General features: G+C 41.9%; 1 protein-coding gene across 1 annotated transcript; it reads left to right on the top strand.

Annotated features, from left to right (window-relative positions):
* The first annotated feature begins 1,276 nt into the window (after nt 1-1,276).
* On the top strand, nt 1,277-12,901 carry akap14 (A-kinase anchoring protein 14). Its single transcript, XM_041194648.1, has 6 exons — nt 1,277-1,351; nt 1,782-1,890; nt 7,257-7,351; nt 10,287-10,466; nt 11,303-11,355; nt 12,571-12,901. Exons 2-6 carry the CDS (start codon nt 1,788-1,790, stop codon nt 12,653-12,655), a joined length of 516 nt encoding a protein of 171 aa, XP_041050582.1. The 5' UTR covers nt 1,277-1,351; nt 1,782-1,787; the 3' UTR covers nt 12,656-12,901.
* The last annotated feature ends 3,218 nt before the right edge of the window (nt 12,902-16,119 follow it).

The raw sequence follows: 16,119 nt of genomic DNA, 5'->3' as shown, positions 1-16,119 counted from the left end.
CACCGTTCCTTCACTGTCGCTGGGTCAAAATCTTGGAAGTCCCTTCCTAACAGCACTGTAGGTGTACCTACATGGACTGCAGTGGTTCAAGAAGGCAGCTCACCACCACCTTCTCAAGGGCAACTATGGATGGATAATAAATGCTGGCCTAGCCAGCGACACTCACATCCATAAATGAATAATAAAAAAATACTCGCATTGGAAAAGCAGCAGCAGTCTTCAAGAAATTCAGCCAGATTTGAAGGTCGATTCTGAGGGTTAGGTAATCAAAATAATTTACATATGCATCCTGCTAAATTGTCATCAGTTCATGAAGGCTTTAGATGCACCCAGACTTGGAATGGAGAACAGCATCTCTTAAAGGACTGCTGTCCTTTTCCAAGTATTCATTATGTTTTTTCTTCACTGATATTGATTAGATTGGATTGATAGAATCTTGCTAGAGGGCGAGTGACGGCACTCCAAATGATCCCTTGAAAGCAGCAGATGATTTGTTAGGACAAATGAGACAGAAAAGAGAAGCCAAATCTGGGAGGCCAGCTGTACTGCAAACGTTTTTTTTAATCTGTTCTTGACATTTGGACGGGGCTGAATGTTATTGCCTAGCTGCCCTGAGGTGTGGGTTGACTTCCTCCTTGAACCACTGCAGTCTTTGTGATGATGGTCTGGCCCTGGGAAGATTTGGGCTGCTGGTGCGCTCGAGAACGTCTGCGACTGCTGGGCACCAGAGGCCAGAGTGTTCAGTCAACATAGTCAATAATCTGATGATTTCACAAATCCTGACTGAATCATCAATGAACGATCAGTACAAAATCAGTTTAAACAAAATAGTAACTTCTATTTAAAAGGGGCTCAAACAATAAACTCCAAGTTATAAATAATGCCAAAGGAAAGTTATCCAATCAAAAGCATCAAGTTATTGTGATCTATTGAAACTGCGAAATATGAATGCACGAAATTTAGTGAAATTAATGAATGCACGAAGATTAATGAATTGCAAATTAATGAGGATTAGAAAATTTGGTATAGTAAGGAGGAATACGATGGCTTGTTTTAATGTAATAATGTTTTAATATAATATATTTATCACGTGTAATATAATGTATTCCCTAATCTGATTTGTTCCTTATCCATATTGCACCGTGCGTCAATTTCATTGGTTCTGATTCAACACTGTTACAAACGCCAGACGCGTTCTATTGGTGGAGATCGACGTTGCCCTGGTTACTGTTGTCAATGTATACTTTGCGTAACCAGGATACGTTGCTGATAACAGATTTGCTGTTGGTGAATAGGCCAAACTTCTCGGTAACAGAGGCACAACGGTAGAGCTGAACAGCTTCGTGAAACGGTAGTTTATATCCATCAACCTAAACACAGCGTTACCTAGAGGAAAAGTAAAATTGAAAGGAGCCGAACATGTGTTCACAACCTTTACACGTCAGGCAGCAACTGTGGAGGGAGAAACAGAGTTCTGGCCGAGGATCTTTCATGAGAAATACAGAACCCAGTTGTCATCGATCTGAAATGTTAACCCTGTTTCTCCCTCCCCGGGTGCAGCCAGACCTGCCGGGTTCCCCACAGACTTTCCTGTTTTTTTTATTTCAGATTTCCAGCACGCTATTGTTCCACCAGCTGCATTAGCTTTTTGGTTTAAAATTGGTTCATTGACACGGGGAAGTGGGCTGCAGCCTATAGGAAAAATAGGGTCAACAAAAATTCAACCACGGGTGCATGTTAATGGTTAATTTAAACTATGAGAAAGGGTTTATTTTACGCAGGTCTTCATGGACCATTTCACCGAGCTGTTAATGCAACAGGCTGAAATCATAGTAAAGAATGTGGTGCAGAACGCCAAGAGGTACCTTCAAGACTTGCTGGTGGAAGAAGGTAAGGAAGAGACTCCCTAGGTGGACGCAGATGATACCATTTTAGCATTTATGTTATATTTCCCAATTCTCATTTACTATCATGTTTTTTATGCATCTTAATTTTTATATAGCTAGAATGATGTAACCTGAGCTCTCCCTACATCCATTCGTGAGCACGTTTGGCTGCCGCTCCTGCCCCGGGTCTATTAATGTATTTCCACTTGTTGCTTTTTCTTTTGAACTTCTATCCTCTTTACCCCTCCTGGACTCTCTTTATTACCATCCCTCCTTTCACTTCCTTCCTCTCAGGTACTCCACACCGCAACCCCCCCCCCACCCCCCCCCCCCAACCCCGCCAATTCCCTGCCTCATCCCCTCAGTAGTCCCCCACTTGCCACAGTCCCAGGCTTGACTCCCTCTTAGATAAGCCTACAGATTCCCTCTGTGCCTTCCTTGGCATCGTCCGAAGGGCTCGTTGAGGCACTCGGCACTGGTTCATTTTGAGCAGCAGGCCCAACTGCCCCATGCCACTCTCTCATCAACCCTCTCACCCAGTCCGCCCTCTGGGGGCTAACTGCCAATCGTCTTCCTGTCCAGCTCAGCCCTCTCACTGCTGACTCCTTGGACTCTGCAAGCGGATGATCTCTCACCATCTCTCTACACATCTTCCTGCAGAATGCCCATTTACTTGTGGTCAAGGCCCTTGACATCCATTAACTTATTGTAGATGATTGCGTTAACATCGTGGCCCTAAAGGAAAACTGGCTGCTGGGTTCATCCTTAATGAAGTCTCCCTGCCTGGCTACATCTTCCACCACTTACCCCATCAAGACTGTCACTGTGGTAGCATGGTGCTTATCATCAGATTATATCTTGGCCTGACCCCCTACCACTCTGGCACTTCCTCCTGCTTGTTACACCCCTCTTAGCTCTCTTTCAAAATCATTGTTCTCCATCGCCTTCCCAAGTATGATAACAATTTTTTTACTGCGATATATTCACTGCTTTCCTCCCTCAGCCTCTGCACTGGATGACTTCTCAGAGATTTTAACCCCCATTTCAACTTATCAAGTTCTCTCTCCTCTTAGTTCACTGCCCTCTTACTCTCCCTAAATCATTCCCTCTGTGTAAACTCCCCATACCATATTCACGGCCACACTCTTGACCTTGCCACCTCACATGGCCTTACTAGTTCCAAAGTATCAATTGCATGTAAGACCTCTGATCACTTCCTTGTATCACTCACCGCCCACATCCCCCTTCCACACTCCACCACTACCTCCCTCTGTATCCACCCTGGAAAAAGCAATCCCTCAATTCATTTACAACGGCAGTTTCAAAATCCCAACTATCTAACCTTTGAACCTCCATTCACCATAACATTTCTGCAGCTGCTGATTTACTGAACTGCAGCCTCACCTGCACCTTTAATGTCCGGGGCCCCAATAAAACTGTTACTCTCTCTCACCCTGGCCTTTCCCCTGGTACAACCTTCATTTCCGCCCCCTTAAGTCCATGGGACACACATTTGAAAGGACACAATGGACAACTGGTTTAGTCATCCACCGCCAGGTCAGACTGGACACTTAAACACTATCGGGTCCTGCTCACTATTCCAGGACCACCCTAGAATGCAAAGATAACCCCCGGCTGCTTTTCTCTTCTTCTTATATCTATCTCTCCTGTCACCACCACCCTCACCTCCAACAAGTGTGTGGGGCTCGTGGACTTCTTCGTCACTAAGATCGAGACAATCCAATCAGCGGCCTCTGCCAAGTTCCTCTCTTCCACTAGCCCACCTGGCCATAATATTGACCATCTGTTTCAAACCTTCTTCCTCTGAAATTTCATCCATGCACCTTCAGACCTGACTATCCCAGTGCTCTTCTGGTTGGCCCACATTCTTCACCCTCTGTTAACTTCAAAATATCAAAATTATACTGCCCTTATCCTATTTGCTCACCTATCACCCTGTCCTTGCTAATCTACCTTAACTTCTGATCCACTAAAGTCTGCAATATAAAATGACCAAACTTTGTATGTAAACCTGCAGATCAAAACATGTCCAACAACACTCTGCCCACAAAGGATATTTTTACATCAAGTCAATAATTATGAAAATAAAGGATTAGAAAGTTTGAAAAATAGTTTTTAAACACTCTCCTACATTGATTTACATCTTGCATTGTGTCATGTGTCAGTGAGAAGAAAGAGGACACCAAAGAGAGGAGAGAGTTAATGGGGATGGAGGGGCTGAAACTTTGGCCAAATATTGGTTTATAAAAGGTTTGGCCAAATAGGAAGGTTTTTGATAAATGTGATAATGTTGTGAAGCAGAGTGGTTTACACAGAGTGTTTCACAAGGTAATGGTGCAGTGACTGCAAGAGTGACAAATGATCACATAGCAAACAATGTGAGGAACAAACAGTAAGCCAGAGTCCAGGGGATGACAAATGCCTGTTCAGCTAAGTAGTTGGAATTAGCATGTAAGTAAGAAGGGGCAAACCCAAAGAGAAATTTGCAAAGAAAGACCTCAAAACCAAAACACTGGAGCACATGGAGCTGATGGAGCTAGGCAATATAGGAGTAATAAGAATGTGGAAAAGCCACAGACCTTTAGGTTAATTGAAGTTTGTTACTGGGGAAGGAGGGGAACACGATTCAGGGCTTGAGCATGAAAATCTGCACTGACACTCCAGTGTAGTACTGAGGGAGCGCTGCACTGTTAGAGGTGCCAGTTTTCGAATAAGACATTAAACCAAGGCTCCTTCAGGTGAATGTAAGAGCCCATGACACTATTTTGAAGAAGAGCAGGGGAGTTATTCCTGGTATCCTGATCAATATTTATCCCCCAATCAACATCAGAAAAACGGATTAACTGGTCTTTATCACACTGCTGTTTATGGGAGTTTGCTGTGCACATATTGGCTGCCTCGTTTCCTGCAGCGATTACACTGTCAAGTGTACTTCATTATCTGTAAAGCACTTTGAGATGTTCGATGATAATAAAAAATGCTATTTAAGTGCAAATCTTTCTTTCTTTCTTCCAAGCAATGTTCACCGCGATGAAGAAATAGATTAGAGTTTCAGCAGCAGAGGGAGAGAAGCAGGAACATAATTGGACCATGATCCTGAAGTGGGAAAAATAGCTGGATGTAGGGCATTAAGAATGGCTCAGAGTTAAAGTGGATTCTGCAATTGTGGGCTGCCTGATTCAGCCTGAACAGGCAGCTAAGAAGACTGATTGAAGCAGAGTGTAAGCAATGAAGATGCTGGTAGGGAGCAGCTTCAGTTTTGCTAAGGTTGAGCTGGAGGATAGCAATGATTCATCCAGGTGTGGATGATGGAGAGTCAGTCAGATGTTACAGTGGTACCAGTGGAGTGGGTGGTACAGTGGAGAGGTAGAGTTGGACATAAACAGCAGACATGCAAATGTCCACCCTGTGCCACCAAGCGGTGGCAAGGGGAGATTATGGGAAAAAAGCTTTATTCCAATAAATCTCCATGCACAAGGATGCCACTGATCTGATTACTTCAGGTGTCTTCAGATGTCATTAATATGACTCTTAATTGTTGACTAGAATGTGATGCCAATTTGGACATCACAGTTGAGACAAAAGATCATCTTTCCAAAATGGACAATGTACAGGCTGCATGAAATCTCTTAAATAACCAATTGGAGGGACTGACTTTTGTGTATAAATCAGCTTGTTGTTATTGCTGTTGCTGGACACGTTGGGCTGAATTTTCACTTGGGGGGGTTGGGGGGGGGCATGGAAATAGATTCTGGAACTTTTCTAGGTCCCTATCCTGATCCTGGGGGCAACCGGCCATTCTTTGTGATTTTAACCAGGCACCCTCTTAATTGTCATGGGGACAGGTTCCCTGTCAGATTAAGGGTGGCAGGCAGGCTCTCAAAGCTGGAGGACCAATCAAAGATCTGCCAGCTTGAGAGGACCACTTGGCTGCAGTAAAAGCTAAGTAACTCACATGTGCTCCCTCACCAACTTTTTAAAAGTTTAATTAAAAGCTAGGTACAGCAGCCTGCAGTGCGCCATCCTGCGGTTGGTGGCTGGTGAGGGTGGCAATGGAATCCCTCTACAGGGTGGCCTTTGGAGACAGAGGGCTTGTAGGTCTGGAGCACAGGTTACCAGCCTCCAGGTAGTTAGCCTACCCAACCTCCCCACTTCGTTTTGGGAACACCGCCCTCCTTATGAGGCAAATTGGAGGCATGTAGGTCTATCAGGTCCCAAACGGGGTCAGGAAACCAGTATGCTGGCCACCACCGGGAATTTTGGGCCCTGTCCTCCTCCATTCTCAACCTCAATGAGCCCGAAAATCCTTTGACCAAAACATACTGGGTCCTGAAAAGTGTCACGTGAGAAGGTCCAGCTAAGCAAATAAAGATCAGAAGAATCTACACTTTAGCAGGTCCCTGGGAGAGGGTAAACCTATAAAGAAAAGATTACCGGGCAAATTTCTAGCAGAATATGGGCATTTTTATGAATCATTTAAGTTTTTAATGAATTGTCATGTTCTAAAAGTGTTTTTTTTTGGTACCTAAAAGAAGCTTTTAGAGAAATTGGAAAATACAATATTTGAGCAATCTAGTTGCTTTTGTGAGCGTTGCCAGCAGCTTTGATCCTTTGTTATCATCACTGCTTTTGAATAAGTGCAAGTATTAATAAAGAAATCTATTTTTTCACACAGTTGTTTTCATTGGGCAGAATTTCATTAGGCAGCCTCCTTGCAGAGGAGGCTGGGCCATAAAATGAGGCCAGCCGTTCAAAAGCCCATTGCCTTTGGAAAATCCCGCTGGCGGGAGGGGCCATAAAATACTGCCAATTATATTTTTCTAATCAATGGACATTTGAGCCAATCCGACAATTCCTTTAACAGATGGTAATTTGTTTTTAAATCAATGGTACATTTGAATCTATTGTAATATTTTTTTTCGTTTGAGGTATAAAACCTTACAGATGAGTACCAGACTCAAGTCTTTTCAAAATGTAGATAAACAGTACAAGTTTGACTATTGGAGTTTAGATGGATGAATATTTTGATGTGTAGTGTATCTTCCCCTTAAATTCCAACATGGAGGTTTGCACTTTAAATATTAATGGAGAAAAGAGAAATGCTTGCATTTTATACAACACCTTTCACAACCACCGGCCATCTCAAAGCACTTTAGAGCCAATGAATAAAAATTGTGTGATCATTCATCTCAGTGCTGCTTCTATTATGTGAAGTACATGGTAATGTCTTGATATGATAAGCTGTATATATAAATTCAAATGTTCTTATTAACTTAGTATTTTGTGTCACTAGTGTCTTCAAACAATTCTTTAGCCACATATCATTTGCATATTTTCTTCTTTTGGAAGAGAAAGGTCATTTTAAAATCGGTAACATCCAATGGATTGCATGTAAGGACTTCACAGTTGCCATTGGGGCAAAACAAATAGAAGAATATATTTCTGTAAGTTTTGCGTGTAGATAATGATCAATCTGCAGAGTTGTTTTGTGTAGTGAATGTTTTTTGTTCCTTTATTTTGTCTATCTTCTCCTCTCTCTTTTTCAGTTCCTTTCATACCAGAAGACATTCCACAGCAGATAATGAATAGGGATCCCTCGCCCAGGCCTCAGTCTTTCTCATTCTGTGTTCAGCTTCCCAAATGTGTGTAATGGGAAAGAAGGTTTGCCCATTTCCCCACCTATTCAGAACAACACTATCAAAATGGGAAATTTGCTACGTGGAGAATAATGAATTTAACTCTAAATGCTATCATACCCGTTTACCTGTTCTGATGTCGTAGAGACAGTGATGGACATTTTAAAATAATAAAACATAATACAAACATTCAAAATAGGAGCAGAAGTAGGCCATTCAGCCCCTCAAGCTTGCTCCACCATTCAATAAGATCATGGATGATCTGTTTGTGTTTCCAATTCCCATCTACCCCTGAAACCCTTTGATTCCCTTGCCTAAAAAGAATCTATCTATCTCTACCTGAAAAATATTCAGTAAGGCCGCCTCCACTGCTTTCTGAGGCAGAGAGTTCCAAAGTCCTACAACCCTCTGAGAGAAAACATTTCTCCTCATCTCTGTCCTATATGGGTGATCCCTAATTTTAAAACAGTGCCCCTAAATTCTGGACTCACCCACAAGAGGAAACATCCTTTCCACATCCACCTTGTCAAGACCGTTCTAGATCTTATATACTTCAATTAAGTCACCCCTCACTCTTTTAAACTCCAATGGAAATAAGCCCAGCCTGTCCAACCTATCCTCATAAGACAACCCGCTCATTCCAGGTATCAATTTAATAAACCTCCTCTGAATGGTTAAAGTCTTAATGTAAGTCTACTAAAGGAATGCAAGGACAATTATAACAGTGTAGTTCTGCTAATGGTTTGTCTTGTGACAACTCTTGAAAAAATAATGGTATTTAATTAATGTAATGATGACTAACTTTAGTATTCACAAGAATACTTTTCTTATAAATCCCTTGAATTAAGTAATGTTATTGTGAAGGAGCTTTGGAAATGTTGGATTGGTGATAAAGGCTATCAACTAAAACACAAGTAGATGTGATTGACAAAGAGAGATAAAGCTTTATGTAGGCAACTTCTTGCAGCTACGGAAGCTGGCAGGGCTGCCACACACTACTTATGGAGTATACGCCAATCTTTGGAAACGTATAATCCAAGTCTTAAAATAAAGCCTTAATTGGTGTGAGCAGGTAGTAGTCTAATTAAGTTAAGAGGAGATGGTGGCATTGTGGTAATGTCACTGGACCAGTAATCCAATGGCCCAGGCTCTGATGACTTGGGTTCAAATCCCACCATGGCAGCTGGTGAAATTTAAATTCAATTAACAATCCTGGAATATAGCTAGTTTCAGTGATGGTGACCACGGTAACTATCACTGATTGTTGTAAAAACCCATCTGGTTGACTAATGTCCTTCCCATCCTTACCTGGGTCTGGCCTATATGTGACTCCAGACAGCAATGTGGTTGACTCTTAACTGCCCTCTGACTCACTCAGTTCAAGGGCAATTAGGGATGGCTAACAAACGCTGGCCTTGCCAGTGATGCCCACATCCCATGAAAGAAGAAAAAAATCCTTAATATTAGCCTGATTTTGCAGTCAGTGATGAAGTGGCAGCACTTGTCACTGACTGAGCTTCTCAAACAGATCTAGTGATCTGTGTGGTGTACATTTCCCCTTTCTTGATATTATTTTGACATGGTGCCAGGTTAAGGTGGTCTCCAGGCATCAAACAATGGTGATGCCATCAAGCAGAGTAAATAGCCGATCATATTGAACTATTCTCATAGATAGCAAACTAGCAAGTAAAATGCCCTTAATATCCTTCGCCTTTTAATTATTATTTGCCAGAAAGCAAAATAAATAATTGGGATATACACAAGGGATTAAGTAGAAGCTCAAACATAATAAACAAGCTTTAAAAAATATATTTTAAAAGCATGCAGAATTTTTTTAGCATAATGGAAAGAATTGATATTCCAAAAATGTAAAATTAGCTTCTCAGGGCCTGAGAGATTTTGAAGCAGTAATTATGGAATTAGTACACCATTGAAAACTCAGTTACACCTCAGTCAACAAAGTGTAACTGTTTCAGGGGTTTTTACAGCAGGACTAATGGCACAAAAGTCAAGTTCTCATCACTCCACTGATTTCTAATTGATCGCAGCCTGGGATGCCTCCTTTGGAGAAGCAAATAATCACTGACAGTAACTTTTGGATTTCCACGTTTAACAGCAAGTGTGGACTGTAAGAGGTTACACTCAATTTCAGAGAATTAAGAATGGTGAATGCTGACACTTTCACTATCATTACTATGGCCTAATGTGTTCAGAACTGAAATAAAAAATGTTGCTCTGATGCGATTTGTGGTGAGGACAAAAATTGTTTTTGTATTTTTAATTTCTACGTGTGATAATGCAGATACTCCAGCGATTTGGCATCAGACTATATTTAGAAAGAAATAGAGTGATAGCATTGGGGGAGGGAAATACTGCAATCACCTTTATTATCCCAAGGCTAACCAAGGAACAATCCAGCATGAGTTCCCAGCTCTGGAAAGCGCTCAAGAAATAGGATATAATTATTTTACACTGTAATGCCTTCTGTCTTTGAAGACGCTGCTGACAGTGGCTGTAGATCACACATGTAAATTAATCACATGGATGTTTTACTGGATAATTTTTGATTCTTGTGGAAATATACCCCAGCATAAGCTAGCGGCTCCAGGGACACACAATTGAGGCAGGAGGCAATGATGGGTGGGGGAAGCATTTTACAACTTGTAAAACCGCTTGTGTTTCATTTCTTGACAGTACATTAACTGCAATTTCATTCATAAGAATTGTGGTGTACTCTAAACAGACATGGGAGTTTTCCAATTGCTGGCTTCACTGCCTGGACTACCTGAAAGAGGAGGAGCTAGAATACCATATTCATCATCATTATCGTGTACGGTGGAGTGTACCAACACGAAGGAAGCCCATTCCACGAGCAACAGCCTCTACTTACTTCATCATTGAAATCTCTAAAGTTAAACCACTTGTGAGTGAATGTGTGTAGTAAATCCACACCTTTATTTTTGATGAATTTTCACACTATATGTGGTTTGCATTATAAGGTTTACACAAGGACAGCTGAGACCAGTGACTACAGAAGGCTGACACTGGGATCTTATCACTGAGGGTGAATTATTGTGTTTCATTTTGCTGCAGGATAGTGTGTAAGAATCTAAACAAGTGGAGTCTGCATTAGAAAGGGATTGAAGATGATTGTGTGCACCAAAGAGACCATTGTGAATTCATTGCAAATCAGGGATCACAGCCTTTATACATGAAACCACTGGAGACTTATTCCTTTCGGTTTATTTTTCTAAGCATTAATATTAGATAACAAAATTCATTGTTAACCTAGTGTTTTAAACTTTAATTGCGAGTGATGCCAAAGATTGAAGAATCAATGTTTGTTGCCTGTGGGTTATGTGTTATGTGTTCATCTTATGTGTTCGTAGGAGCATTTTCCAATGATTAGAGATAGAAATCTTTGTGATCAGTGAGTGGAACACTGGTTGATGTGGGTTGACAATGACTGAGTTTTCAACCTGGCCCTTCAGAAAAATGTGAGAAATATTCCATGTTCTTCTGATCCTTGAGCTCCAGCTCAATGCTAAGTTGACAAGTACCAATACTCAGCATAACCTGAAATCATGCAAATTTGTGTCTTTGAATTCCTGATGCACTGAAGACCTGAAGGATTAAAATAAACCTGTGACAAGTATGCAAAAGGAATAATCCGTTACATAATGAATGTTACTTGCAGCTTTGTAAATGGACCCACTATCAATCATTTCATTGAGTATGAACCTCTTGATGTTATTTTAGGTTTTTCCAGTTGAAGTTTACTTCTTTTTTGAATCAAACAGACTTCTGCACAGGTAAATAGTTTATTTATAACTTATAGCATTGGTTAGGTGTTTATATTCATTCTTGATATGGGCGTTGTTGGCAAGGTTGTCATTTATTGAGCATCTCGCTGGGCTGAGAAGGTAGTGGTGAGCCTTCTTCATGAACAGTGGTTTTGATACAACATAGTGGAGGGAAGTTAAGAGTCAAACATGTTAGCATGGGGCTGGAGTCACATGTAAACCAGACTGGGCAAAGACAGCAGATTTCCTTCCCTAAAGGGCAGCAATGAACCAACAATCTTCATGACCACTTTTACAATTCCAGCCAATTTCCCTATTAAGTGGTTATTTTGTTAGACAATGTAACACTGTCCTACATGGCTTTTCAGGGTAAGATGGGGAGGATGAGGTTGTATATTCGAACGCAAATAAAGTTCTTCCCTGCTACAAAGTTCTTTACTAAATTGGCAGTCAATGAATCACTTCACACACTATTCATCTATTAACTAACCCACACAAAAAAATAATCAGTCACCTCCAATGTTCCTCCATGAGACAGGTTTCACTGCGCATTTGACATCTTGACACTTGACATCTACTACATTGTAATGCGATAATAATGCAAAAGAAGTCAAGTCTTTGTGTGAAGTCTAAACCGTTAAACCAAAATCACATGCTATCTGTTCTGTAGAAGTTTAAATCCCAACAAAGGTTCAAATTACGTTGTGAATAGAGAACAAAGTACTGAGCAGCTCAGTAACATTAAAACTCTGAAATCACTCATGGGTATCTTTCCTGTAAATATGCTTTTGGTGTTTACAGGGAGACTTCATTACATTTTTTCCCTGTTATTTGTGGATATATGTCATGTTGGGGATTGACAGCTAATACCCTTTGTTTATTGACAACATATATTTTTGAAGGATTAACAGTTATGATACTCACTTACCTTGAGTGAGTAATCTACAGTTATTTACATTCTAGGGCACTTGTGTAACCTGGGATGGGATCAAGGGAAAGAAGAAAGTTTACTTTATAACTTGTAACTAATGCAAACAAATGGTTTTCAAATTGTATTTCATGATATGAACGGTAATCTGTGTTTACCAGCATCAGTTCCTTAAGTTTACTGCCCAATGACTTCAAGAAGTGAAAATGATTTTTTTCTACAAATGCTTTGTTCATGCACTGTACCGAAAATTTTATATTAATAGCAGAAAACTAAAAAACATGCTCTTTTTTCAGACCAGGTGAATCGAGATTCAGAGAAAAATGGCTAAAAGACCTCATTGAAAGCAAAATTCTTTTAATGGAACACGTGACCTTTTAGGATTTTTGAGTATTTATGAATTAGGTGTATCAAGGAGAGAAATTAAATATAACTCTATCTTTGTCTTTTTTTACATTTCCTCCAACTTTCTATTCTTTTAAAAGTTGGGGGCTGCTTGCTATGACGGTTCCATGGGCCTGGGTTGCTCTCTGCTGCCACTTTGTCTAGGGCACTTCAGACTTGTGTGACCTTCTTGATAATACTTTTACCTGGTTGAATCATCATGGAGCAAATAATTATTTTCCATATTGCATGTTTTTCAAAAATCAACAATCAATGTGAAAGAAAACATTAATTTTAATTGTATGGCTAAATAAACCTGTTTCATATAAGCTCCAGTGTTGCTGTTTTAATAAATGAACGTGTTGAAGGCATCAAAGTTGATGGGGACCAAATTAGTTTCCAATTGAACATTTTTTTTTGTTCTTCCATGGGATGTGGGTGTAGCTGGCTGGGCCAGCATTTATTGTCCATCCCTAATTGTCCTTGAGAAGGTGGTGGTGAGCCGCCTTCTTGAAGCGCTGCAGTCCATGTGGTGTAGATGCACCCACAGTACTGTTAGGGAGGGAGTTCCAGGATTTTGACCATGACAGTGGAGGAACAGTGATATATTTCCAAGTCGGGACGGTGAGTGGCTTAGAGGGGAATGTCCAGGTCGTGGTGTTCCGACGTGTCAGCTGCCCTTGTCCTGCTACATTGTAGTGGTCATGGGTTTGGAAGGTAATAAGGAGCCATGGTGAGTTTCTGCAGTGCATCTTGTAGATGGTACACATTGTGCATCTGGGGCGGAGGGAGTGAATGTTTGTGGATAGGGTGTCAATCAAGTGGGCTGCTTTGTCCTGGATGGTGTCAAGCTTCTTGAGTGTTGTTGGAGCTGCACTCATCCAGGCAAGTGAAGAGCATTCCATCACATTCCTGACTTGTGTCTTGTAGGTGTTGGACAGTCAGGAGGTGAGTTACTCACCGCAGGATTCCTAGCCTCTGACCTGCTCTTAAAGCCACAGTATTTATATGGCTAGTCCAGTTCTGTTTCTGATCAATGGTAACCTTCAGGATGTCGATAGTGGGGGATTCAGCAATGGTAGTGCTATTGAATATCATGAGGCGATGGTTAGATTCTCTCTTGTTGGAGGTGGTCATTGGCTGGCACTTTTGTGGTGCAAAATGTTACTTGCCACTTTTCAGCTCAAGCCTGGATATTGTCCCGGTCTTGCTGCATTTGGACATGGGACTGCATCAGTTTCTGAGGGGTCATGAATTGTACTGAACATCGTGCAATCATCAGTGACATCCCACTTCTGACCTTATGATGGAAGGAAGGTCAATGATGAAGCAACGGGAGATGGTTGGACCTAGGACACTACCCTGAGGAACTCCTGCAGTGATGTCCTGAAACTTAGATGATTGACCTCCAACAACTACAATCATCTTCCTTTGTGCTAGGTTTGACTCCAACCAGTGGAGAGCTTTCCCCCGATTCCCAATGACTTCAGTTTTGCTAGGCCTCCTTGATGCTACACTCAGTCAAATGCTGCCTTGACATCAAGGCAGTCACTCTCACCTTACCTCTGAAGTTCAGCTCTTTTGTCCATATTTGAACCAAGGCTGTAATGAGGTCAGGAGCTGAGCGGTCCTGGTGGAACCCAAATGGAGCATCAGTGAGTTGGTTATTGCTAAGCTGCAAGCGCTGCTTGATAGCACTGTTGATGAACCCTTCCATCACTTTACTGATGATCGAGAGTAGACTGATGGGGCGGTAATTGGCCGGGTTGGATTTGTCCTGTTTTGTGTGTACAGGACATACCTGAACAATTTTCCACAGTGCTGGGTAGATGCCAGTGTTGTAGCTGTACTGGAACAACTTGGCTAGGGGTGCAGCAAGCTCTGGAACACAAATGTTCAGTATTATTAATGGAAATTTTGTGAGGGCCGTTAGTCTTTGCAGTATACAGTGCCTTCAGCCGTTTATTGATATCATGTGGAGTGAATTGAATTGGGTGAAGATTGGCATCTGTGACGTTTGAGACCTCCAGAGGAGACTGAGATGGATCATTCACTTGACATTTCTAGCTGAAGATTGTTGCAAATTCTTCAGTCTTATATTTTGCAATGATGTGCTGGGCTCCCCCATCATTGAGGATGGGGATATTTGTGGAGCCCCCTACTCCGGTGAGTTGTTTAATTGCCCACCATCATTCACAACTGAATATGGCAGGACTGCAGAGCTTAGATTTGATTCATTAGTTGTGGAATCACTTAGCTCTATCTATCGCTTGCTGCTTATGCTGTTTGGCACTCAAGTAATCCTGTATTGTAGCTTCATTTGGTTGACATCTCATTTTTAGGTATACCTGGTGCTGTTCCTGGCATGCCCTCCTGCACTCTTCATTGAACCAGTGTTGATCTCCAGACTTGGTGGTAGAGTGGGGAATATGTGGTTACAGATTGTGGTTGATTACAGTTCTGCTGCTGGCCCACATCACCTCATATTTGCGCAGTCTTGAGTTGCTAGATCTGTTCGAAATCTATCCCATTTAGTACGGTGATAGTGCCACACAACACAATGGAGGGTATCCTCAATGTGAAGAGGGGACTTCGTCTCCACACAGACTGTGCAGTGGTAACTCCTACCAAAATGGTCATGGGCAGATGCATCAGTGTCAGGCAGGGTGGTGAGGATGAGGTCAAGTATGTTTTTCCTTCTGATGGTTCCCTCACCATCTGTCACAGACCCAGTCTAGCAGCTATGTCATTTAGGACTCAGCCAGCTTGGACAGTAGTGGCATTACTGAGCTACTCTTGGTGATGGATGTTGAAGTCTCTCACCTAGAGTACATTCTGCACCCTTGCCACCCTCAGTGTTTCTTCCAAGTGGTATTCAACATGGAGGAATACTAATTCAGCTGAAGTGGGGGGAGGTGGTGATATGTGGTAATCAGCAGATTTCCTTGCCCATGTTTGACCTGATACTACAAGACTTCATGTGGTCCGGCGTCAATGTTGAGGGCTCCCAGGGCAACTCACTCTTGACTGTATACCACTGCGTCGCCACCTCTGCTGGGTCTGTCCTCACCGTGGGACAGGATATACCCAGGGATGGGATTGTGGTGTCTGGGACATTATCTGTAAGGTATGATTATGTCAGGCTGTTGCCTGACTAGTTGCAAGACAGCTCTCCCAATTTTGAAACTAACCCCCAGATGTCAGTAAGGACGACTTTGCAGGGTCAACAGGGCTGAGTTTGCCATCGATGCCGGGTGGTCCATCCAGTTTCATTCCCTTTTACTGACTTTTTAAGTGGTTTGATTCCTCTGAGTGCCTACCAGGCCACTCAGTTGTCAGTTAAGAGTCCACCACATTGCTGTGGGTGGATCTAAAGTTACTTGTAGGTTAGGCCAGGCCAGACCAGGTAATGATGGCAGATTTCCTTCTCTAAAGAACATTAATGAATTGGATGGGTTTTG

This window comes from Carcharodon carcharias, chromosome 9 (assembly GCF_017639515.1).
Source record: "Carcharodon carcharias isolate sCarCar2 chromosome 9, sCarCar2.pri, whole genome shotgun sequence".
In the NCBI taxonomy this organism is placed as follows: Eukaryota; Metazoa; Chordata; class Chondrichthyes; order Lamniformes; family Lamnidae; genus Carcharodon; species Carcharodon carcharias.
This window is presented reverse-complemented; position numbering and strand designations above follow the sequence as displayed.

Coding starts and splice junctions, on each gene's coding strand:
- akap14 (XM_041194648.1), top strand. CDS start 1,788: ATGGACCATTTCACCGAGCTGTTAATGCAACAGGCTGAAATCATAGTA. Junction 7,352..10,286: donor AAATAGAAGAATATATTTCT/GTAAGTTTTGCG, acceptor TACTCTAAACAG/ACATGGGAGTTTTCCAATTG. Junction 11,356..12,570: donor TCAAACAGACTTCTGCACAG/GTAAATAGTTTA, acceptor CTCTTTTTTCAG/ACCAGGTGAATCGAGATTCA.